The sequence below is a fragment of the Dendrobates tinctorius genome, unplaced genomic scaffold (assembly GCF_039654945.1).
Source record: "Dendrobates tinctorius isolate UK_male_01 unplaced genomic scaffold, ASM3965494v1 ptg000051l, whole genome shotgun sequence".
Lineage (NCBI taxonomy): Eukaryota > Metazoa > Chordata > Amphibia > Anura > Dendrobatidae > Dendrobates > Dendrobates tinctorius.
The window spans coordinates 21,223,480-21,248,287 of NW_027361719.1; the positions used below are offsets into that span (position 1 = coordinate 21,223,480).

The window sequence follows — 24,808 nt, forward strand, 5'->3', positions numbered from 1 at the left end:
CTCTCAATATAATTATTTTGTTGAATGCAGCCAGAGACTTCTTGGATGTGTGTTGGGGTCTGCGTGACATTATCACTGTGTCTGATCCACAGTTTCCTCACATTAATTTCCCGTAATGAACCCAGCTCTCCCACACAGATGGCTCTGCTTATTTCCTCATTACTGGAAACCTCTTGGTCCACCCCCACATACAGGCCAGCCAGGGACAGAAAAGCAACCAGTAGTCACATTTTCCTGTGTGCCACAGACTGGAGCCCCTGCAGGCAGAAATGTGAACTGCAGTGAGCGTACTTGTAGAAATAACAACCCCGGGCAACTTCTGATGCTCACTACCCAGGTTAGTATTAAGAGTGGAAAAATGTCTATGCAAAAAACCTCCAAGACAAAGAACGCAACACCTAAAGCGGACTGCCTGGGTTCTCAATGTGTTTACTGAAGGTTTTTCCTTTACTTCATTAATACTCTTATTCAAGTGCTAAACTTGGCAGTAGAAACCGAAATATGTGGTCACTACAACTAGGGATGTGAAGAACAAATCCGGTCATAGCACATGGATCTCCCACATACAAAGACATCCATCTGATCATCATTTATGAACTTACATCCTCCAATAGAGGACATTTTTCCAGTAAATACATCAGTAAATGTCAGACCGAGGTCTAGACTTGCAGTAACTAGAGAGAACTTTTTGTTTTGCCACTTTCCTGAATATTTGTACATCAGCTCTGTATTAGATGGGGATTTAGTTTACACCTTACAGATGGATCTATATCTGGACCACTATTTCTTCTATGTTCACATCTGGATAGCATTTTGGTTCCCTCAAAGGAGCAAAAAAAGTTAAAATGACAGCAGTGAGGGATCGGTCATGTGTCACGGGTTTACCGTGAAAGAGGAGCCAGAAGACTGCAGCGTCTGAAGCACCTTTCCCTCATATTAAAAGGTTGCAGGTTTCTGTCAGTGTTGCAGGGGTGAAATTGTTTAGCTTAGAGTCTCTGAAGCTTCCTGCATGGAAGATCTTAGCTGTACAGTATCAGCCACTCCCGTGTCCTACACATTCTTGTCTCTGGCAATCTGGATTGCAAGTGTTAGTCTCGTCCTGCCTGGTGAAGAGTCGGTTTTGGAGAATTATTCGGTGAATGTTGCTTGGCATTTCCGCTGTGTGCATAGTCCCTATCCTCGCCTATTTCGTTTACCATCCTAATCTCTCTGATGTTCCTCTCTGTTGTCTGTGAGTGCATATTTTGTATAAGTGGTATTTTCAATTATCCTTGTACATCCTTCCTTGTTTGTCTGGTTTGTGCATTTTCATAAACTATTCCTCCCCACTTCCAAATATTGGGGAGAGGTAAGGGCTGATTCAGGAGTTCAGCAAGGTACGTGGCCCCAGTATCTTCGCCATCTGAAGTAAACTGGAGAACAGGGAAAGCTAGGACGCCCCTCGCATTAGGGACAGGCAAGGAGCCCCTGGCCCAGGTTTATCAGGCAACAGAATCATGACAACATGAGTGACACCAACTGCGACAACAAAATCCCACTGCTCCTTACAGTGAAGTCCATCAGTTTTTTGTAATTTTACTAAAACACAAGACCGCAAGAAAATCTATGATAAAAACTACTGATGGGATAAAAAGTCAGAAACCTACAAACTGGTAGAGCTGTTATTAGGACTGTCCAGCTCATTAAAATGATGATTTAATAGGGTTTTCTCATCACAGACAACACCTGGCCTCATTCAGTCGTCTGTGTTTCACGTACATGTTCCATCCATCCGTGCTTTTCATGGATAAAACACAACCATTACAGTCTATAGGGCTGTTCATATTTTTGTGTTTTTCTTTTTTTTTTACAAAGTGAGTGCCCCCCCTTCTATTAACCCCCCCCCCAAAAAAAAACTGAGACATTTACTTTTTATCTGAGTCACAAATTAAACTCAACCATTCAAATCAACGTGTCTACAGAAAAAAAAAATGGACAGCACATGGTCATCCGAGTGCTGTCTGGTTTTAGGGTTTAATGAGTAGAAAAGGTTTGGAAATGTGCTTTTTCCATACAAGAAAAATGGTCAACTGATGGTCAAAAAAAAAATAAAAAAGTAGACGAAAGTCAATTTCTCACTTATGAAAACAAAATGGACTTCTAAGGCTAATTTCACACTTGCTTTTTTTTGCAGCGCGTTTTTCCCGCAAAAAAACGCATTGAAAAAACGCATACAAAAGCATACAACTGCTGCGTTTTTTTCAAGCATTTTTATGAGCATGCATGAAAAAAACGCAGCGTTTTTATGCGTTTGTATGCGTTTTTAGTGCGTTTTTACCGCGTTTGCGTTTTTTCCAAACATTAGGTGGCCCCCTCACACTAACCCAAACCATGACTTTACTAACCCTAACCCTGACCCTAACCCTAACCCTGACCCTAACCCTTAACCAAACCATACTTAACCCTAACCCTGACCCTAACCCTGACCCTGACCCTAACCCTGACCCTAACCCTAACCCTGACCCTAACCCTGACCCTAACCCTTAACCAAACCATACTTAACCCTAACCCTGACCCTAACCCTTAACCAAACCATACTTAACCCTAACCCAAACCCTAACTAACCCTAATCCTGACCCTAACCCTAACCCTGACCCTAACCCTTAACCAAACCATACTTAACCCTAACCCAAACCCTAAACCCTAACTAACCCTAACCCTGACCCTAACCCTAACCCTTAACCAAACCATACTTAACCCTAACCCTAACCCTAACCCTGACCCTAACCCTGACCCTAACCCTAACCCTAACCCTGACCCTTAACCAAACCATACTTAACCCTAACCCAAACCCTAAACCCTAACTAACCCTAACCCTGACCCTAACCCTAACCCTGACCCTAACCCTAACCCTGACCCTAACCCTTAATCAAACCATACTTAACCCTAACCCAAACCCTAACTAACCCTGACCCTAACCCTGACCCTAAACCCCATTAACTAACCCTAACTCTAACCCAAACCCCTAAATTCCATGGTTAACAAAAAAAAACTCATGTGCAAAAAAACGCATACATAAGCATGCCAATGCGCACATATGCGCACCCATAGACTTATAATGGGTGTCTTGCTGTAAAAAAACGCATTGCGCGCGCATGCGTTTTTTTGAGGCAAGTCGGACGCCCAAAAAATGCAACAGGATGCAATTTGTGCGCCCGAGCGCATACCGCAAAAAAACGCATGCGCGGAAAAACGCGTACAAACGCATGTGTATGCGCACATAAGCGCATCCCATGCAAAGTATAGGAAAAAAAACGCATGCGCTATTTAGCGCTAAAATACCGCGAAAAAAAACGCAAGTGTGAAACCAGCCTGAATGAGGCATAAGTAGTATTTTGGTTTGCTAGCGGCCAAGACTTCAGGCAAACAGCTAGGTTTGCAATGACAGCTCAGGGAATATGTAATATTATATGCAGCTATTCAGTAAAAGCTCATATACACCAAAATTGCCGGGCTGTTCTGATGGCTTAACCTCATTAACCCTTACCAGAAAGCACAGGTTAGTGGGAACTTGGTTTGTGACATCCAGAATAGAGTGATTATTATGAAGAGCTTCACCTTACTTTATGAAAGCAATTTATCAAATTTGATGCTGATTTCTGAATTTTTTTGCAGACATGTCATGCATGACACTATCAGACACACAGTATCTATTATATACACAGACAAACTTTGATTTCAGCACTGTGGCAATTTTTCTATCTCCACCATTTCATACTTTTCTTTGTTCTACCTTTACTGACCATCACATCCAGAGTTTCTAACCCCTTCCTTTCTTCATTCTCCTCCCCTTTATGGGAGTTCTTCACTGTTTTTCAGCCTTTTTAAATCCTGTATTGTGCACATTTGTCTTTTCATCTTTAGAAAAGCAATTATGGCAAACTGCTATTTGGACAATACTCTCCTCCATTCACGGGCTACAGCACATCAGGATTCTACAGGTGCTGTTTCCTTACACAACCCCTACAGGTAAGCGTTACCATAACCCTCACCCCATTTTGTTCCTTCATGGTACTGCCATATTTGCACACCTTTATCAGATTTTCCCCCTAGTCTAAGGTATAGAGGTTATAGATCTATCCTCCTGTGTCTTCTAATGAAGAGTTTCTTAGTATTAGTACATTTTTGTCTTCACCTGTTCTAAAGCAAATTGGGCTTCCACCATTACTAAGAAAAATGAGAATAGATGGATCGGTATTTTTTCTACACAGAGGTATTAAGGAAGATAACAAATTACCTTAAAATGTACTGTAAATCACTTACAATTATCACCATCATTCAACCAAATAAAAGCAGGAACTCACCCCTCCAGAGGATTCACCACAAGGCAGTGGGGTTTGTCCAAGCCCTGGACGACTGCATTCTTGAAAGATCCATCTAAGCGAGCCACATTGATTTGCTTTTTATTAGCATCGTAACTTGTCCAGAAGAGGTTCCTAGACACCCAGTCGACAGCCAGACCTTGAGCATTTGGCAAGTCTAAAAATTCAAGGAAGAAATACAAAAACTATATATCAAGTTTCTTCATTGAAATTCTTAAAAACGGCAATATTTAGGCTGTGTGCCCACGTAAGCGTTTTTTTCATGTTTTTTTAAGCATTTTTACCAGCAAAAATGCTTAAAAATTGCTTAAAAGAAGCATCCCATTCATTTTAATGCATTTTGCACTTTTTGTGCATATTAATGCTTTTTTTCCATGAAAAAAACGCTTCGCGGTAAAAAACGAAGGATATGCTCATTAATTTTGCGGAAAAGTTTGCGTTTTTAGCTATTTTCTATGTGTCTGGGGACGCGCTGAAAAAAATGCGAGGTTTTTGCGCAAAAACGCACGGAAAACGCGCAAAAAAAGCGCGGGAAAAAAACGCGCGTTTTCTGGGAAGGAGTCCAGTCTTCATGCAGAAATTTTCTGCATACGTGGGCACATAGCCTCAAATAAAATAAAAAAAAAGTATATAAAAGAGCGTCTTATATACTTCTAATGGGAGAGCCCTCCAATAACACCTGGAGCTTATTACCTGCAGACACCACAGTCTCCACTCCGGTGCCATTGATGAAAGCTCTCTTGATGGTTTGGGTGCGGACGTCCGACCAGTAGATGCGTTGCTCTATGGCATCATAGTCTACAACAGTGACATTGTCGATATCCGGGACAGTGAAAGAAATGATGTAGTTGTAATATGGGTTATCTATGTCAACTCCACGGATTTCCATCTGGCGAGCGTACAACAGGAATCTTCTGGATTCTGGGAGTGTAAAACGAGAAACTGACTGATTTTCATCTTACACATTAAAGCTTTTATATGAATTTAAATACAGATCAAGTTCACAGTTTATTCTGTATATCCCAAAAACTTATAAAAGATGCAGAACCTAGCACTGGGACCTGCATCAATTTTAAGAACAGGACCCATATACAAATTAGATATTAAGTGCTCTGGATATTACGCAGCATTTAAGGGGACACTGCCTTGTTTCCCCCGGCCTAAATGATTTCAATGCCAGGCTATCAATCAAGCTACTGCTCGGGGGAAGGGGGGAGAAAACCTTGAGAGTCAGAGTAATGGAAAGTTCTATGTCAAGGCTAGAGCACTTAAAGCCTCATTTGCATATGAAATTAAATGCTAATTACTCAGAAATGCATTAGCATTCAAAGAACTGCAAGAACATATATGCAGATTGGGGGGGGGATTTTGACCATACTGACAAATTTTCTTCAAAGCACCACTCCAGTATTTTTTTTCAGTGCTGGAGTGGTGCCACTTACGTAAGCGTCCTGAGATTAGTCTTAGACTTAACTGCCTAGGTCTTCAGCTGTTTCTGGCACTGCTCCAGTCACACATCACCATTTTGTGACTGCAATTTTTGATCGTTCGGGCTTCATAATCTTAAATTGAGTTGAGACTTCTGATTCACTCCAGCAAACACTGGAGCGACCCGACAGGTCACAAACTGTTAGAGATTGAATGGAACGGCGCTGATAACAGATGAAGACAGCGTCTGGTAAGTAGGAGACTGGGGGGGGGGGGCAGGGATCTTGGATTAGTAGAACCACTCCAGTGCTACAAAAAAAAAAAACCCGCTGGAGTGGTGCTTTAAGGCATATTCTGTGGGAATACCCAATTAATATTAGAAGTACATTTTCCCAGTTTAAAAAGTATACATGTTTCCAGAGCCAAGATATAATTTATGGAGGACATAATCCAAGACCTTTCACATACATAGTTAGGTTTTAGAAAAAAATTGCAATTACCAAAGGGAACAGATATCTAGCTCAACACAAAATCAATGCTGTCAATTTTTCCTAACAAACCATAAGCCATACTGGGGTAAAATGAATATTGGCATGGTTTGCCACATTGGAAACCCCGAGTGACCGGTCAACACGTCACACTGTAATTTCCAGGTAATTTAATTTGGGAGGCATCTCCGTAACCTTACCAAGACAAGTTTTTTTGTCTGGAGACAACTTCATGAGATGAGGACAAGCGCAAGAGAACGTCTGGTTGTAGTTAATAAGGCACAGATGGCTGCAGGGTCCTTTTCCATCATTTGCTGCACATGGATTTGGAGCTACAATGAAACAAAGAAAAAAAAAAAAATAAGCAGTCGGTTATTTTCTCGGTGGTTAATAGAAAAGCTACATTACACAAATGCATTTTCGTTCTTACCTAAGGGTTGGCGTGAGGGGTGATAAACCTGAAGGTCAAAGGGCTGAGTGTTGGTACGTTGTACAACAGTCACATTGTGACCAGTCCATTTATTTGCCTTCGCCAGGGTGTTTGTCCTCCAGTCCGTCCAGTAGACTTCCCCACCATACAGCGTGACGGCAAAAGGATGAGATAAGTATTCGTGGCCTTTCAGTACTTCAATGTGTCCTGAACCATCATACTTTGCTGAGTAAATTGCATCTGATCTAAGGAGTGAACACAGCTAAGTAACCAACTCTTACACAGAAGCAGAGTTCGATCGTACCCCCATATACTAGTCTAGGAAATGACTGGTCAGTCAGGATTCCTAAACAACGCTATATACTAAAATATGAATGTCCATTACATGCCACAAAAGGAAATTACAAGTATTTTTCAGACTAAAGGATGCACACTACTAGAAGTAACACACCAGTTTTTGACAGCAGAAATTCGGAAAAGCATATATCCTACTAATAAAACTTCCCTGGAGGTGTAAAGAAGTGCAGGGGTCAATACCACTAATTTTAATACTCAACTCAAGAGTAGAAGAGAGAGAATACACTGCTCAAAAAATAGGGATTTTTTGTGTACTCACCATAAAATCCTTTTCTCCGAGCTATTCACTGGGGGACACAGAGACAGTGGGTGTTATGCTGCTGGCCACTAGGAGGACACTAAGTAAACCAGAAAAAACATTAGCTCCTCCCCTGCAGTATACACCCTCTCGCTGGCTGAGATTTCTCCAGTTCGGTGAAAAAAGCAGGAGGAGCATAAACAGTCAACAATAACCATAATTATGTCAAAACCTAAGAATGCTACAGTGAGCCAATAGGCTAAACAAGGTGGGTGCTGTGTCCCCCAATGAATGGCTAGGAGAAAGGATTTTATGGTGAGTACACAAAAATCCCTATTTCCCCTATACCTCATTGGGGGACACAGAGACAGTGGGACGTCCTAAAGCAGTCCCTGGGTGGGGAGCATACAACTGCTAATACCTCATGTACCACTGAGTCAACACTGAGGTACTGCCGATTGCAGGATGCGTCTGCTGAGAGCTGCATCTGCAGAGGCCTGAGAATGAATTTGGTAATGTTTTGCAAAAGTATGCAGACTGGACCAAGTCGCAGCCTTGCAGACCTGTTCTGCCGAGGCCTGGTGCCAAATGGCCCAAAAGGTACCCACTGACCAGGTAGAGTGCGCCTTAATCCCCGCTGGGACAGGCGCGTTCCTGACACAGTAGGATTCCTCAATCGCCAAGCGAATCCACCTGGCTAGCATTGCTGTTGACGTGGCTAGACCCTTCCTATGCCCCTCTGGAAGTATGAACAGGGCATCTGACTTGCGGTAGGGAGCCATCCATGAGATGTACCGTCTCAGCGCCCTAACCACAGCCAGGGTGTGGAGGACCTTCTCAATGCGATGGACTGGCGCCAGACAAAAGGAAAGCAAAACAATTTCCTCGTTGAGATGAAAAGAGGAGACGACCTTGGGCAGGAAGGACGGGGACGTACTGAGAACTACCTTGTCCTGATGAAAATTCAGGAACGGAGAATGGCAGGACAGGGCTGCCAATTCCGAAACTCGTCTGATTGACGTAATTGCCACTAGAAAGACCACCTTCCAAGAGAGGACGGTCAGTGACACGTCCTGCAGTGGTTCAAAAGGAGCCAACTGTAAGGCTCCGAGAACTAGGTTAAGGTCCCATGACTCCAAAGGCCTTCTATAAGGAGGCACCACATGGGAAACTCCCTGAATGAACGTCTTGACCTGAAGTTTGGTGGCAATTTTGCGTTGGAAAAGCACTGACAAGGCCAAAATTTGGCCCTTGAGTGAGCTAAGCGCGAGGCCTGATTTTAATCCGGATTGAAGGAATTCCAATATGGCCGGAATGGAAAACACCAGAGGGGATCGACCATAATCCTTGCACCACAAAAAAAAGGTTTTCCAGGTGCGGTGATAGATGCGCATAGACACAGGCTTCCTAGCACTAATCATGGTGGAAATCACGTCGTGAGAGAACCCAGCCTGTGCTAAAAACCAGGATTCAACGGCCACGCCGTCAAAGACAGGGCCCCGGAGATCTGGTGGTAAATCGGGCCCTGTGAGAGTAGATCCATGCGATCTGGAAGTCACCAGGGGAAGTCGGCGACTCGTTGTATTAGTTCCGCATACCATGCTCGGCGCGGCCAATCTGGCGCGACTAGGATCACTGGTACCCCCTCCCCTCTGATCTTCTTGATGACCCTCGGAAGCAAGTGAAGAGGGGGAAAGATGTACGGGAGCCAGAACCGGTGCCATGGCAGAACTAGGGCGTCCGCTCCGATAGCGCATGGATCGCGCAATGAACCGAGGCACCTTGTTGTTTAATCTTGAGGCCATGAGATCCACATCCGGAGTCCCCCAACGATGACAAATCTGCTGAAAGACTTCCGGATGAAGAGACCACTCTCCCGAGGCAATGCCTTGGTGACTGGGAAAACCGGCCGCCCAATTTTCTACACCCAGAATGTGGATTGCGGAGATGGGCGAATGGTTGGTCTCGAGCCAATGGAGGATGTGACTCACTTCGTGCATGGCCATCCTGCTCCGTGTACCTCCCTGGTGGTTGATATACGCTACAGCCGTGGTGTTGTTGGATTGGATCCTGATGGGGTGACCTGCGAGGAGATGGTGGAAACTCCGTAGAGCTAATCTGATCGCTTATATCTCCAAAATGTTGATGGGAAGACGTGACTCTCGGGTCGACCAACGACCCTGTGCCGTGTGGTGACTAAAGACCGGACCCCAGTCGAGAAGACTTGCGTCGGTGGTTACTATGAACCATCTTACTGGGAAAAAAGACCTCCCTTGATTCAGGGAGGACCTCAGTGTCCACCACTTGAGGGCTTGCCTGACCCGCAGGGACAGAAAGATCTGGTGGTCCAGGGAGAACGGGTTCTTGTCCCAAGCTAACAGCAACGCATGTTGTAAGGGACAGAGATGGAACTGTGCAAATGAAACTGCTTCCATTGCAGCCACCATCTTTCCGAGAACTCTCATGCTGAAACGAATGGAGTGAGAAACTGGTCGGGAAAGAGTCCGCGCTGCCTGTTGTAAGGCTTGGGTCTTTTCTGGAGGGAGAATGACCAACCCGCGGGAAGTGTCCAAGATCATTCCTAAAAAGGAAATCTGCTGAGCCGGTTTTGGTAAAGACTTTTCGAAGTTTATCTTCCACCCCAGGCGAGAAAGTGTATTTACTGTTATATCCACGGGTTCCTCGCAGGCTGGAAGGGATTGACCCTTGATGAGCAGATCGTCCAGATATGGAAACACCACTACTCCCCGAGAGTGGAGAATGGCCATGACAGCCGCCATGACCATGGTAAAGACCCTGGGGGCGGTGGCGAGTCCGAAGGGCAAGGCAATGAACTGGAAGTGTTCCTCGTGAATTGCAAAATGCAGGAACTGCTGGTGGGACGGGCAGATCGGAATGTGAAGGTAAGCGTCCTTGATGTCGATGGATGCTAGGAACTCTCCTTTTTCCATGGAAGCGTCAACTGATCAGAGAGATTCCATTCGGAATCGCCGTACCTTGACAAACTGATTTAAACAGTTGGAGATCCAGAATGGGTCACATCGTCCCATCCTTCTTTGGAACCACAAAAAGGTTTGAATACAATCCTCTGAACCTTTCGTGATGAGGGACCGGAATAATGACTCCGTCCCTTAGCAGAGCCTGAACAGCCCGAAGGAAGGCTCTTTGTCCTGTTCTTGGGGGGAGAGGAAGAGAAAACCGAGTTGTAGGGGGAGAAGAAAATTCTATCTTGTATCCGGAGGACACCAGCTCCCTGACCCACTTGTCGTGGACGACCGAGAGCCAGGTGTGGCTGAAGGAAAGTAGGCGACCGCCTACTTTGTCGGTGTCCGCCGGATACCACAACAAGTCATTTTGTAGATCTATGAAATCTGGCTCCCCTAGATCCAGAAGCCCTAGGCCTGGGTTTCCAAAAGCGGATAAATCTGTATGAGACCTGGGAGCGCGGGGACCGACCTGATCCGGAAGAGAAGGTAGAGGAGGACCAACCGGAATTGTTGCGAAAAGATCAAAAACGTGTCGGCTGTTGGTTGCGAAACGGCCGAACAGCCTTTTGTTGAGGAAGGAATTTACTTTTCCCCCGGTAGTATCAGAAATGAGCTGGTCCAGTTTCTCTCCAAAAAGATGACCTGTTTGAAAAGGGAGAGAAGTCAACGATCTTTTAGATGTGGCACCCGCCCACCAGTCGCGGAGCCATAGGGCTCTTCAAATGGAGATCGCATTAGCGGCAGTTTGAGCAGTGCAATTGGCGGCATCAAAAGAAGCGTCCACTACAAAAGTCCGCTGCGTGAACTATCTGCCTGGCGACAGTGGTTGCCTCGGGAGGAAGACTGGTGCCCTGGAAGGAAGTAATCAAGACTTCTGCCCAAGCGGCCATTGCCTTAGTGACCCAAATTGCCGCGAAAGATGGAAAAACGCTGCTCCTGAGGCTTCAAAAACTGAACGGGCAAGGTAGTCAATTTGACGATCGGAGGGGTTTCTGACTGAGGAACCCTCAGAAACGGATAGGAGCGTTTTAGAAGCAAGACGCGATACAGGAGGGTCCACCGGAGGGAACCGTAACCAATCCTTCATTAGGTCTGGATCAAAGGGTATTTAACCTGAGTAGACTTTTGTCCTGTGAACCGCTTATGTGGACGATCCCTATGTTTCTGGACAATTTCCTTAAAGTCCGGATGGCTGGTAAATAACCTGCGCACATGCTTGGTTTTCTTAAATGAGATAGGGTGTGCTGGAGCGGGAATATTTTTCTCATCCAACTTCAGAATCCTGTTGACTGATTCTATAAGAGAATCAAGCGACTCTTGATCAGTTGGGGGATTCTGAGGGGCTGACGTGTCAGATTCAAATTCAGAGTCGTGTTCGCTGTGAACCTCAGGAGGGAGAGCGAGAGACAGGAGTCGCAGATGCTGAGGCGTGAACGTGACTAAGGGATGCGTCATGGGTCCACTTTCTAGAGACCTGACCATCCCTTGATCGAGTATGGCCCCTGCTGGTGGACGGTTCCCGGCCCATGCCAGAGTCCTCCTCGGGAGGTAAGGATGCTTTCTGACTTAAAGAGTCCTCCCGGAGGGAGAATATAGCCTGGGTCAGAGACTCCACCGACCATGACAGGGACACAGCCCACTCAGGGGTACTAAACGCAGGAGGCCCGTTAGCAGCGGCGGCGAGGGGCTTTTGAGCGCAGGCCGGGGCACAGGCCAGGTCGCAGGCCGTGCATAACGGATTAGTCTGTGCACTGGGTAAGACTTGCAAGTGATACACACGGTAAAAAACGCAGTGTGCACCTTAGCAGCCCGTTTAGCCTCCTTTGAGACATAGCGCTCCTGAAAGGTTTAACGGCAGAGTCTGTCTGCAGCTGCAGGGAATGTGCCGGGAAGGGGTTAAGCTTTAATCTGAGGGCAGATGCAGCTTACCCACGGTCCTGTGCTGTGTCCCCCGGGAGGAAAGCGGTGGCCCTGTGGTGTCACCCGGTATCCGTCAGCATGCACACCTCACAGCTCGTATCCAGAGCAGGCTGAGGTAAAAGACATGGCACCCGAGATTAGAATTGCGCGTCTCGTAAGAGGCGAGAGGTGCCAAGAGGAGGGGGCGGCGACGTTAGCGCGGGCGGCGCTATTCAAATTGCAGCCTAGTAGGCCGGAAAAGCCGGGGACTAAATTTTTGGCCTACCCGAGCGCCGGGAGGGGGCAGCGCTAGCGTGGGCGGCGCCATTCAAATTGTGGCCTAGCAGGCCGGAAAAGCCGGGGACTAAATTTTCAACCTACCCGAGCGCCGAGAGGGGGGGGCGCGATGAGGCTAAGTCAGCGCTTCTCCCGAGGACCAGGACCCGACCCCATACCTCCACTCCACAGTGCTCGGCAGGTCGCGCTGTCCAGGGCTATCCATGCAGGTGTTCTCATCCTCCTGGGCTGATGTAGCAGAGCTGGAGGAGTTCTTAAAGGGGTATGCTCAAATCGATCCTCCCTATGGCAGGGGGATGGAGAGCTATGGGGCTGATTCAGGGCATTCGTAAGCGCTGTTCCAGTCTTCTCCATTGCACTCCATGCGCTTGCCCTTGTATCCGTGGATTACCGGGACCGTAAGGATCATCGCCAGAGGAATCAGCCCCAATCGTCGCAGGAAAGTGTACGGGGAGGTATACTCCGCGTGCTTGCCTGTTGATGGTTCAGGGGAGAGCGGGCCGTAGAAAGGAACCGTCGACCCTTTCACTCCGTTAATTAAAAAATAAAAAATTTACAGAAAAATCAAAAATAAAATAAAAACGGTGGGGTCTGAAACCAGACCCAAGTGCCTCCTATAGACACTAGAGAAATCTCAGCCAGCGAGAGGGTGTATACTGCAGGGGAGGAGCTAACTTTTTTTCTGGTTTACTTAGTGTCCTTCTAGTGGCCAGCAGCATAATACCCACTGTCTCTGTGTCTCCCAATGAGGCGTAGGAGAAATAAAGGGGGCACTAAAATACCATATCCTAGATATTACTGAATGAAATACTCCAGTTCCAAATCTTTATTCATTACATAGTGGAATGCATTGAGAACATTAAAACATAAAAATTATCAATGTAAATCAAAATAAATATCCCACGGAGGTCTGGATTTGGAATGATACTCAAAATCAAAATGGAAAATCAAATTACAGGCTAATCCAACGTCAGTGGAAATGCCTCAAGACAAGGAAAAGATGCTCAGTAGTGTGTGTGGCCTTCACGTGGTTGTATGACCTCCCGACAACATCTGGGCATGGTTCCAAGGTGACGGATATTCTCCTGAAGGATCTTCTCCCAGACCTGGCGTTGGTGGTTTGAACGAGACATGATTTCCCAGATGTGCTCGATTGGATTAAGGTTGGAGGAATGGGCAGGTCAGTCCATATCATCAATGCCTTCATCATGCAGGAACTGCTGACACACTTCAGCCACATGAGGCCTAGCATTGTCAGGCATCAGAAGGAACCCAGGACCCACTGCACCTATATATAGACTCACAATGGGTATAAGGATCTCATCCCTGTATATAATGGCAATGGCAGTCAGGGAACCTCTGGCTAGCACATGGAGGGCTATGTGGGCCCTTCAAAGAATAGCCTCCACACACTATTACTGACCCACTGCCAAACCGGTCATGCTGGATGATGTTGCAGGCAGCAGAACGTTCTCCACTGTGTCTCCAGACTCTGTCACGTGCTCAGTGTGAACCTGCTCTCATCCATGAAGAGTACAGGTCGCCAATGTCGAATCTGCCAACCTTGATGTTCTCTGGCAAATACCAATCGCCCTGCACAGTGCTGGGCTGTAAGCCCAACACCCACTTGTGGAGGACAGGCCCTCATACCATCCTCATGGAGAGTATGTTCCTGACAGTTTGAGCAGACACATAGATGTTAGTGGCCTACTGGAGGACATTTTGGCTCTGTCACTGCTCCTCCTGTTCTTCTTTGCACAAAGGAGGATGTAGTGGTCCTGCTGCTGGGTTGTTGCCCACTTACAACCCCCTCTATATCTCCTAGTGTACTGTTATGTCTCCTGGTATCTGCTCCATACTCTGGACAATGTGCTGACAGACAAAGCTACCCTCCTTGCCACAGCTCGCATTGATGTGCTATACTGGATGAGCTGCACTACCTGAGCAACTTCTGTGAGTTGTAGACACCGTCTCATGCTACTGTACAGTACCCCTAGGGGTGAGAGCAATGACAAAATGTAAAAGTGACCAAAACAGCAGCCAAAAAGGATGTTGTCTGTTCCATTTGCACAATAGCAGGAGACATTGATTCACAATAAGTGTTGCTTCATAACTGGATGGATTGATTTCACAGAAATGTGATTGATTTAGAGTTACATTGTATTGTTTAAGTGTTACCTTTATTTTTTGAGCAGTGTAGATAAATTCTTAAGTGTTTCTCTACAGCAGTGTTCCCCAACTCCAGTCCTCAACAGCCACCAACAGGTCATGTTTTCAGGATTTCCTTAGTATTGCCCAGGTGATGGAATTATTGCCTGTGCAGGTACTGTAATTATCACCTGGGCCATACTAAGGAAATCCTGAAAACTTGAACTGTTGGTGGCTCTTGAGGACTGGAGTTGGGGAACACTGCTCTACAGCATGTGTAATACATACATATAGCATTACAGTACTCACATTATGTACACTCTCTGCAGCACACACATTTCTGCCACACATAAGCACACATACACAATTCTGCTATATGCACACACTGTTCTGCTACATACAAACATAGCTCAGCTACAACATCATCACACACACAGATTGAAGTTCCTTACAGGCATGTGGCTGAACACATAACCTGACAGGTCCTTCAGCCACTAAGGATATGCAGCATCCGTGCAGGTCCTGATAGCCTTCTCTCCTGCCCTGCAATGATCACACTGATCGGTCTACTGAACCACCGCACGACCTGCTCTACCCTCTCCTAGTGTATCCTCACCCATCCCTGTAGACCGTGAGCCCTCGCAGGCAGGGTCCTCTCTCCTTATGTACTTGTGTGTCCCCTGTCTTGCACATGTTTATTATACTTGCCTATATTTCCCCTTTTCACATGTAAAGCGCCATGGAATAAATGGCGCTATATAAATGCATCTATATATAAACGCCTCATCATGTCTGTCTGTAACCGAAATCCCGCTGTGCCGACTGGTCGCGGCCACCAGGCCCCCGCCAGGTCGCAACCAATCAGCAACAGGGCATCTTCCGTTCCCAGTACTGCTTTGCGTGAAATACCGCTGATGACATCGCGCTCTCGCGAGAGGACGTCAGCAGCGGTCTTTGGCACAAAGCAGTACTGGGAACGGAAGATGCCGGCAGCGTGGAGAGGAGGGACAGATTCCGGGGGCCGTTGGATGGTAAGTATATCACATTTTTTATTTTAATCTGCCGCTGGCCATATTCTAGAGTGCCCGATGCTTTAGAATCGGGCCAGCAGCTAGTAATAATAATATTAATAATAATAATCAGTGTGGGGCAGGAGGAGGGAGCAGCTCTCTCATTGATCAGGAAGGACAATTTGTCAGCTTTCTTCTAGATCATTGGAAGCTGCCTGGAAGAAACACACACTTCTTAGAAAGTTTTTTTTCTTGCTATGAAGCGCATCCTATAGTCCAAAAAATAAATCATACTTGTATCTATAAAGAATTAGAAAATTATATATATAACTTTGTCTGTAGAAAGATCAGATCACTGATTAATTGGAGAGCGGATTACCAAATTCTAGGAGCTTAGAGGACAAATTTTGCTTTGCCAATTTAAGTCACACATGTATTTTAGGAGTTTTCTGTCCCAGAGCATCACACTTCTCTCATACATGATTTTGATGTATGGTCAGGCTGTACCTGGCATCGATCCAAAGAATACGCTCCTCCTGGTAGTCTACGGTAAGACCATTTGGCCACCCTCCTGATCCAGTCTCTTTATGAATAGTTCTGCGTCCTTCTCCACTCATAGACGCTGCTTCTATACGTGGCAAGCTAGAATCCCAATCTGTCCAAAAGAGGATTCTAACAGACAAAAAAAAGAGAAATAAACAAAAACAATTTCACACAATGAAAATACAAATATACAAATGATGTTGATACACAACATGTGGCTTTTTCTCCTATAACATGTATCGGAGATAAGCACTTCTATGATCAGTACGTTACTATTCTGTTGGATATAGCAGAGAACAGAGTTTGGCTCTCTTTAACAGTCCCTTAGGCACTAAATGAAAAGATGGCATCCAATTTCACTCAGATTGGGCTCTACAGAGCCCGTTTTTGGGTTTGGTGGAAGTGCTAACAGTGCAACTGCCATAATCAAAAATGATCCCTTATCCTATGAATAGGTGATAACTTTAGAACTTGCTACAAACCCAGTTTTAGAAGCATCATATAGGCCCACATTACAAAAATGCAGAGGTTTTATATAATAACTTAGAAGATTAATTTTCCACCAACATTTCTCGGTTGACCTTGATGGACAGTGTCTTTTTGCAAGACTACTAAACATGTAATTATTATTTTTTTTTTTTCTTAATTTCTATTAGCAATGATATTGCCATTTTTCTACTGCAGCCACTTTGGCAAAAGGACAATGAGATCCACTGACATACTTGTTGCAAATTTTGAGTTATTTTTCAAGAATGAATTTGCTACCATGCCCTTGCCACTAGAGTTTACTTGCTGGGGTAGAAAATATATCACTATTAAAAATTAGGATGGTCATTGAACTGTCTCATGGATAAGTGAACCAAATGAGCCGCAGTAAGTGGAGGATTTGGCGTCCCTTCTTAAAAATCGCTGTGAAATGCCTGGAGTAATTTCATAGAAGAACTGCCTGCAATAATTTCATAGAAGAACTGCAAACAACCACACATTGCACTAAATTATAATAAATAAATAAGAATAATGCAGTGTCACACATGCTCACATAGTAAAGACTCCGAGCACAGAGAACAATGAGCATTTCAGTCAATATCTGGCATGATGTGAATTAATGCCTTTGCTTTTTTGCTTGTGAATTGTGCCGAAATTCAGCCGATGTCTATCCTGGCTATGTGTTTTCAAGTAAAGCTTTGGCATTCCATTTGCGTTCTGTTTCATAACACTTCCAAGAACCTCCCGCTGGACTGATCAAACACAACTATCAATTACAGTCCCACAAGCTTATCTTTGGACTCAGTGAGTGGAAAAAAAAAATCTCAGATGAACCAGAATTATGCAGAAATTCTAACTTTCAAACCACAATTGTCTGCACAGGGCTGCGCTTTTCAGATAAAACCAGCTACAATAGAAAAACATATTGCTCTTTTCTAAATTTTCCATGAATGTCACTCAAGAGCTGAAAGTCGTACTTTGCAAATACAGAATGAATGATTTAGAGTAATGAATGTGCTACTAGAAGCCACAATTGTTGGCCTCGTGCATTCTAGTGACGTCATTCACGGTCATGCCACCAAGTCTCTTTTCGCACTGGATTCCCTATTGCTCTCAAATGTTCATCATTAGATAGCGATCGCTTGATTTACAGGGAGCATGTATCAGACACTGACTGCAAGATTAAAGCCAGGCATGCTTGACTCTGAAAAGCTGTGCCATTTCAGAGAAAAACCATACTTTAAGCCACCAGTGCCCAGTGGCTTCTCCCCACCCCTGCTGCCAGTGACTGACAGGTCTCTCCCTACACATATGCATCGGGAGAGACCTGTCAATCAAAGGAAACGAGCAGGGAGAAGCAGCTGGAGGCTTTTTGGCTAGTTACCCGTGTGATTCGATCCTCAGTTGCTTTTAAAGTATGTTTTTTTTTCTGAAGCTTCTAAAAATTTTGATTTGTCTTCTGACAACTTACTAAACCTTTTCATCAGAAGTTTATCAATTTTATCTGTATTTGAAAAAACTAGGACTCAATCAATTTAGCCACCTTCTCAACTTCTACTGGGTACTGTAGGGAGAGACAAAATTAGACCAGCGCTGCCCTCGGCTTGGCTTTTCCCTGCTTTGACCTAACTAATTGTGAGGTCTCTCCCATGTGAGTTCATAAGGAAAGACCTGTCAAATACCTGGAGTGAGGATGAAAGAAGCCAGCCGGAGGCAACGCCGGTCTAATCTTGTCTCGTCTCTCCTTATAGTCCTCGCCCGACTCTTGCAGTTCTTAAAGAGGGATTATTCGGGAGCATTTTATTTTTTTCTTATGGGCCTAAGATCTAACAATCAGGTAGTTGCTAATTAAAGGCCTGGTGCGGATCTCTGCCATTTCAAAGTGCTCACGGACTGATTCGACCAGCAATTCTGTGGCTTCTCTTGACATCACATTGATAGAGCAGGTGCTTCACTTCTGCTATGTTGATGGGGTGTAACTGCTGATGTCATGCCGATTGGCAGCTGGCTCCCCGCTGCACATTTGCGGGTAGCTGACTGTCAATCAGCACGACATCACCAGTCACGCCCCATTAACAGAACCGAAGATGATGAGCTGCTTTGTTGGTGTGAATTTGCAGAATTATCAACAGGAGCGGTCTGTGAGGCAGCACCAGGCACAACAGACACGTAGTTAGCAACTACCTGCCTCTCAGTTATTATGAGAAAAGAAAATAGCCTGGATAACCCCTTTAATAACAGTCTTATTGTTGCTTCATATGTATAGAATGTAGAGATGAAAAAAAAACATTTAATATTAAAAAGGAAACAAACCCATTGCGGGGATCCAGGGCAATGGCTCGAGGATGTTCTATGTCTCCAGCCAAGAGCGTAGTCCTCATTGTACCATCTAACTTGGCCACCTCGATTTGATCCAAGTTGCTTTCTACCCAGTAGATGTTCCCAGCAATCCAGTCTACAGCCAGGCCTTCTGGGGTTGCCAGGCCATACTGGATGATGACCTCAAAGCTTGTAAGAGCTAAAGTAACAAAAAAATGACAAATAGCCAAAGCACAACATTAAACAATGCATACACCTTGCTAAAATCAGACCATGCTGCTAGTGGGTGCCTGTGCCCTTTAACCGCACGTAAAACATAAAGGAGACAGCCCTCCCCAATCACCATGCACCCTCGTTTTTTAACTTTGGTCTTTGGGTCTCTGAGTTAGACATCAGAGTTCTTCATTTCCAATCCTGGGATCGGGGAAGACGGCGGGGTGTCGACTCCCACTGGCGTCATCATGGGCCTTTATGAGCACATCATAATGACTAAACTGGTAACTAGAGATGAGTGAAAGTGCTCGTTACTCGAGTATGCCTAGGGTGCTTGGGTGTGCACCGAATATCGCGGGTAAGTCCCAGCTGCCGCTTGCTTCATGGCTGTTAAGACAGCCACAAAACATGCGGGGATTGTCTGACAGACACACGGGCAATGAACATGTCAATAGAGCACCAGCGATACTTGGTGCATACCTGAGCACCCTAGGCAAACTCGAGTACGAGCACTTCAACTCATCATTATTGGTAGTACAATGGTATAAAACTTACAAGTATCAGTGAAGTTAACAAATGTCTGGTTCTACTCAACCTCCATTTTATGAGAATCCAGATTTCCATTAAACTTCATTAATTTAACAGGAAATCTGATTGAAAAAAGAAAAAAAAAAAAAAAAAAGAAATGAACAGTAGAATGGAATTCAGCAACATTTACCTAATATTGCATCCTGAAAGTGCACAATTAAAATGAACTGTGGCCCAGGGTTTGGACGCACAGAAGCTTGAAAGGAGTCAGGGTTGTGTCTCGCCGTGGTGCATTCATATGTTGATGCACAGAGCAGTCTGGCATACCTACATGTGCAGCTTTGCATTGTGTCCCTTTGTTACGCTGCTTTCAAGGAGGGTGTATCCCATGTAGAAGACTAATGGGGCGCTTATAAACGGTGTAACATGGTAGAGGTGTCTCCACCGTCTGCCAGGTATACAAACCATGAAACTGATGAGTAACAGTGTGATTATACCGAAACAGTGTAAGTCTATGGCACTGATCTAGTTAGTTATAACTAGGGGGGAATTAGCATTTTGTTTTCTCGGTACCCTCCTCTTTGTAATTGCCATCAGACTATAATTAGCATTAACAGCGAGCTCAGAATGCTAATTAACTCTTGTATCATGATGAATGTTTTCCGGCTACGAAGGGTATCATTAAGAAACGCATGATGTGCATCCCAGACCAGACAACTCTCTAGGCGCTGTGGATGCTAGAACACTCATAGGTTTCATCACTGGGGACAGATGAAAAAAAGAAAAATACTGCATTCTCCAAACCTGCCTCCGCTCCATTACATATATGCACCTATAGGAATATATATGCGTACAACCGCCCACTATTCATAATATACGGTAGATCTTCTATCGCAACCAGCTGATGCAACAATAAAAATGTCTTTTATTCTGTCCTCTGTACCAGTTTCTGACAAAAGAACATAAAAAGTAGTCACTAAAGTCCTTTAAGAACCTGCAATCAGAAAATCACATTCCAGGGTAGGAAGCTTTACCAGTAAGCACCACTAGGGGGATGATTTATTAAAGGGAAGCTACCAGGACAATGTTCCTAACTAGTACAGATGGGAGGACACCTGGAAGTTCGCATCCGGCAGGTTCAGCCAAACAGTTACAAAAAGTTTGGCTTCAGGTAACAGAACAGTACCCGGACTCCATTCACTAGAATGGGGGGCCCGAATATCCAGTGTTTGCCACTCTGTCATGTGGCAAACACCTCTTTTAATCAGCAGTAAAATCATCACCGCCGGTCAGAGAGCCGTGTCAAATGATAGCGAGAGCCCACAGCTGTGATCTGAGGTATAAAATTAACCTCTGGTCACTGGTGTCAGCTGATGGAACTACTGCTCCCATCAGCCTACCCCTGCTGATGCTAAGAACAGTGAGAGCAGTAGCGGCAGATGGGCGTATTCATCAGCTGGCACCTGTACTGTAAATAAATAATTAAAAAAAAACACAATGTGGGTTCCTCTGTATTTTTGATAACCAGCCAGGCAAAACCCATAGCTGGGGGCTGCAACCCTCAGCTGTCAGCTTCAGCAAGGCTGGTTATCAAGAATACAGGGGACCCCATGCCGTATTTTTAAATTATTTAAATAAATAATTGTAAAAAACGGTGTGGGTTTCCCCCCCCCCCCCTTTTTGACAACCAGCCTTGCTAAAGAAGACAGCTGGGGGCTGGTATTCTCAGGCTGGTAAGGGGCCAGCCTAAAAATAGCAGCTGGCAGTAGCCAAGAAAAGGTGCATCTATTCTGGCGCTTTGGCTGGCTTTTCCCACTTGCCCTGTAGCGGTGGCAAGTGGGGTTCATATTTGTGGGGTTGATGTCACCTTTTTATTGTCCAGTGACATCAAGAAAACGGATTACTAATAGAGAGGCGTCTATAAGACACCTATCCGTTACTAATCCTATAGTTATATGGTAAATAAAGTCACAGTCAGTATAAAGTCCTTTACTAGAAATAATAAAAAAACACAATTTTTCATTTTTATTTAAAAATAACAAACACAGTTATACTCGCCTAATGCATAATTCCACTGAATCAGTTATCTGCTGTAAGAAAACAAAAATAAAAAACAACAATATCCCTCATGTATCCAAAGTTCTGTCCCACGTCATAATCCATGTCTGGGGGATAAGCATTTTTCAACATGGACGGTGCCAAGATGTGACTGTCCAGGCTGAGAACCACTAGTGACTGAACAGCTGCGAGAGCAGCCTCAATGACCGGCGGTGACGTCATCGAGGTTATCTACAATCACTGAGGCTGTGTTCCCAGCCAGCTGAACTGCCTTGACCTCGGTGAGATCCCCGCTAGCTAGTATAGGATTAGTAATAGATAGGTGTCTTATAGACGCCTCTCCATTAGTAATCCGTGGACTTTATGTCACCGGACAATACATAGGTGACTGTTATGATTGAGTCACCGTAGGAGGCAAAAACTGAAATGCTAGCTAAGTCCAGAAAACCAGAGAAGTTGGCAGCTATCGGATTGCAGACCCCTGAACCTATCAACACAACTAGCAGTAGCCGTGGGGGGTTCCTACGATGCCCTAGACCCCTCGATCACAGACGGAGAATTAAATAGGCCTAAAGAAAGAAAGAGGAAATCTAAACTGCCCCAGAGCAGACCCCAAAGCAATAGTCAGCCCCCAACATATAATGACGGTGAAGCAAGATGAAAATACTAACACAGACAGAAAGATAGACGGAGCAAAGAGGGGCCCAAGCTAACTAAATAGAAAAGGACAGGAAGGCTGCTGTCTGCAATCCGTGAAAAGCCCTATGAAAATAAGAGCCAACAGACTGACAGTGAAAAAGGCCCTGAAGATGCTAGGCTTCAAAAAAGCTATGTCAGTACACAGGAATATACTGAAGACAGAGCTACAGGCAAAAGGAGATTCAGCTCACCCCAGCAGGGAATGGCAGAATACTGAAAAGCAAGGAAAACAAAAAACAAAACAAAAAGCCAACAGGCAAAACAGAAACTTAGCTTTAGAGGAGCAGGAATCAGACTGGTGTCCTAGAAGTCCACAGAGAAATCACCCGCAGGGCAGAAGGGCGTCGGCAGCCTTATATCCAGTCTGTGACTCCACTCAGCCAGTCATCCTCATTAGACTCAGGTGCCTGATAATCAGGCTCATTACCTTCCTTTACCAGAATAGGGAGTTCACCAGACCCCAGTGACGAAGGGGAAAATGAACTCACAACAGTACCTCCCCCTTGAGGAGGGGTCACCGAACCCTCAACCACGCCACCAGGGCGATCAGGGTGAGCCCGATGAAATGCACGCACCAATCTTTTGGCATGAATATCAGAGGCAGAGACCCAGGAATTATCCTCCTGACCATAACCCTTCCACTTAACCAAATACTGGAGTCTCCGTCTAGCCAGACGGGAATCCAGTATTTTCTCTACCTCATATTCCATGTTACCTTCAACCAATACAGGGTCTGGAGGTGCCACCCCAGGAACAACTGGTTCAACAAACCTCTTCAACAAGGACTTATGGAACACATTATGGATTTTAAATGTGACAGGAAGAGCCAAACGAAAAGAGACCGGATTAATAATCTCCAAAATCTTGCAAGGTCCAATAAATCTAGGCTTAAACTTAGGAGAAGCCACCTTCATAGCAATATTTTTTGATGATAACCACACCATATCACCAATCTTAAACTGGGGACCAATGGTTTTATGTCGATTGGAAAATCGCTGGGCCTTTTCCTGGGAGAGAGATAACTTATCCACCACTTGGTCCCAGATCTGGTGCATTCTCTCCACCACAGTGTCAACACCTGGGCAGGCAGAAGGCTCCACCTGCCCTGAAGAAAATCGAGGATGAAACCCAAAGTTACAAAAAAAAGGTGACATCAAAGTGGCAGAACTAGCTCTATTATTTAAAGCAAATTCGGCCAAGGGCAAAAACGAAACCCAATCATCCTGATCAGCGGAAATAAAACATCTCAAATACGACTCCAAGGTCTGATTTGTTCTCTCTGTCTGCCCATTGGTCTGAGGGTGAAAAGCAGAGGAGAAGGACAACTGAATTCTCAGCTTGGAACAGAAAGTCCTCCAAAATCTAGACACAAACTGAACTCCTCTGTCAGATACAATGTTCTCAGGAATCCCGTGTAAGTGAACCACCTGTTGCAAAAACAGGGGCACCAACTCAGAGGAAGATGGCAACTTAGGGAGTGGTACAAGATGAACCATCTTAGAGAACCTATCACAAATCACCCAAATAACAGTCATTCTTTGAGAGACCGGCATATCAGAGATGAAATCCATTGAAATATGGGTCCATGGCCTCCTGGGGACCGGCAAAGGCATCAACAACCCACTAGAGCGAGAACAAGATTTAGACCGGGAGCAAGTCCCACAGGACTGCACAAAATTCCTGACATCATGAGACAAGGTGGGCCACCAAAAAGAGCGACTCACCAGATCTCTAGTACCAAAAATACCTGGATGACCAGCCAATGCAGAGCAATGAACTTCAGACATCACTCTCTTCTTCCACTGGTCAGGAACATACAACTTTCCACTGGGACAATGCTCAGGTTTGTCCTCCTGGAACTCTTGCAGAGCAAGTCTCAAATCGGGCGAGATGGCAGAAAGAACTACCCCTTCGCCTAAGATGGTAGCAGGCTTGGTCACCACTGGAGAATCAGCAAAGAAACTCCTAGAGAGGGCATCTGCCTTGACATTCTTAGTTCCAGGAAGAAAAGAGACCACAAAATCAAAACGTGTAAAAAACAAGGCCCACCTAGCCTGTCTAGGGTTCAAGCGTTTAGCCGACTCTAGGTAAATCAAATTCTTGTGGCCAGTGAGGACCACAACTTGATGTTTAGCTCCCTCCAACCAATGTCTCCACTCCTCAAATGCCCATTTCATGGCCAACAGTTCCCGATTCCCCACATCATAGTTACGTTCAGATGGAGAGAACTTTCGGGAAAAGAAAGCACAGGGATTCATTTTAGATGTTACAGGATCCTTTTGGGACAAAACAGCTCCTGCACCAATCTCAGAAGCATCC

At 45.2% G+C, this 24,808-nt stretch overlaps 1 protein-coding gene across 1 annotated transcript in view; it reads right to left on the reverse strand.

Annotated features, from left to right (window-relative positions):
• Window positions 1-24,808, reverse strand: part of LRP1 (LDL receptor related protein 1) — a 518,911-nt gene that overhangs the window by 158,163 nt on the left and 335,940 nt on the right. The window contains exons 25-30 of the mRNA XM_073576846.1: window positions 18,986-19,190; window positions 16,151-16,315; window positions 6,708-6,952; window positions 6,478-6,609; window positions 5,055-5,282; window positions 4,344-4,518 (exon numbers count right to left, since the gene is read on the reverse strand). Coding sequence (XP_073432947.1) covers window positions 4,344-4,518; window positions 5,055-5,282; window positions 6,478-6,609; window positions 6,708-6,952; window positions 16,151-16,315; window positions 18,986-19,190 — 1,150 coding nt within the window. The remainder of the gene's footprint in view (window positions 1-4,343; window positions 4,519-5,054; window positions 5,283-6,477; window positions 6,610-6,707; window positions 6,953-16,150; window positions 16,316-18,985; window positions 19,191-24,808) is intronic.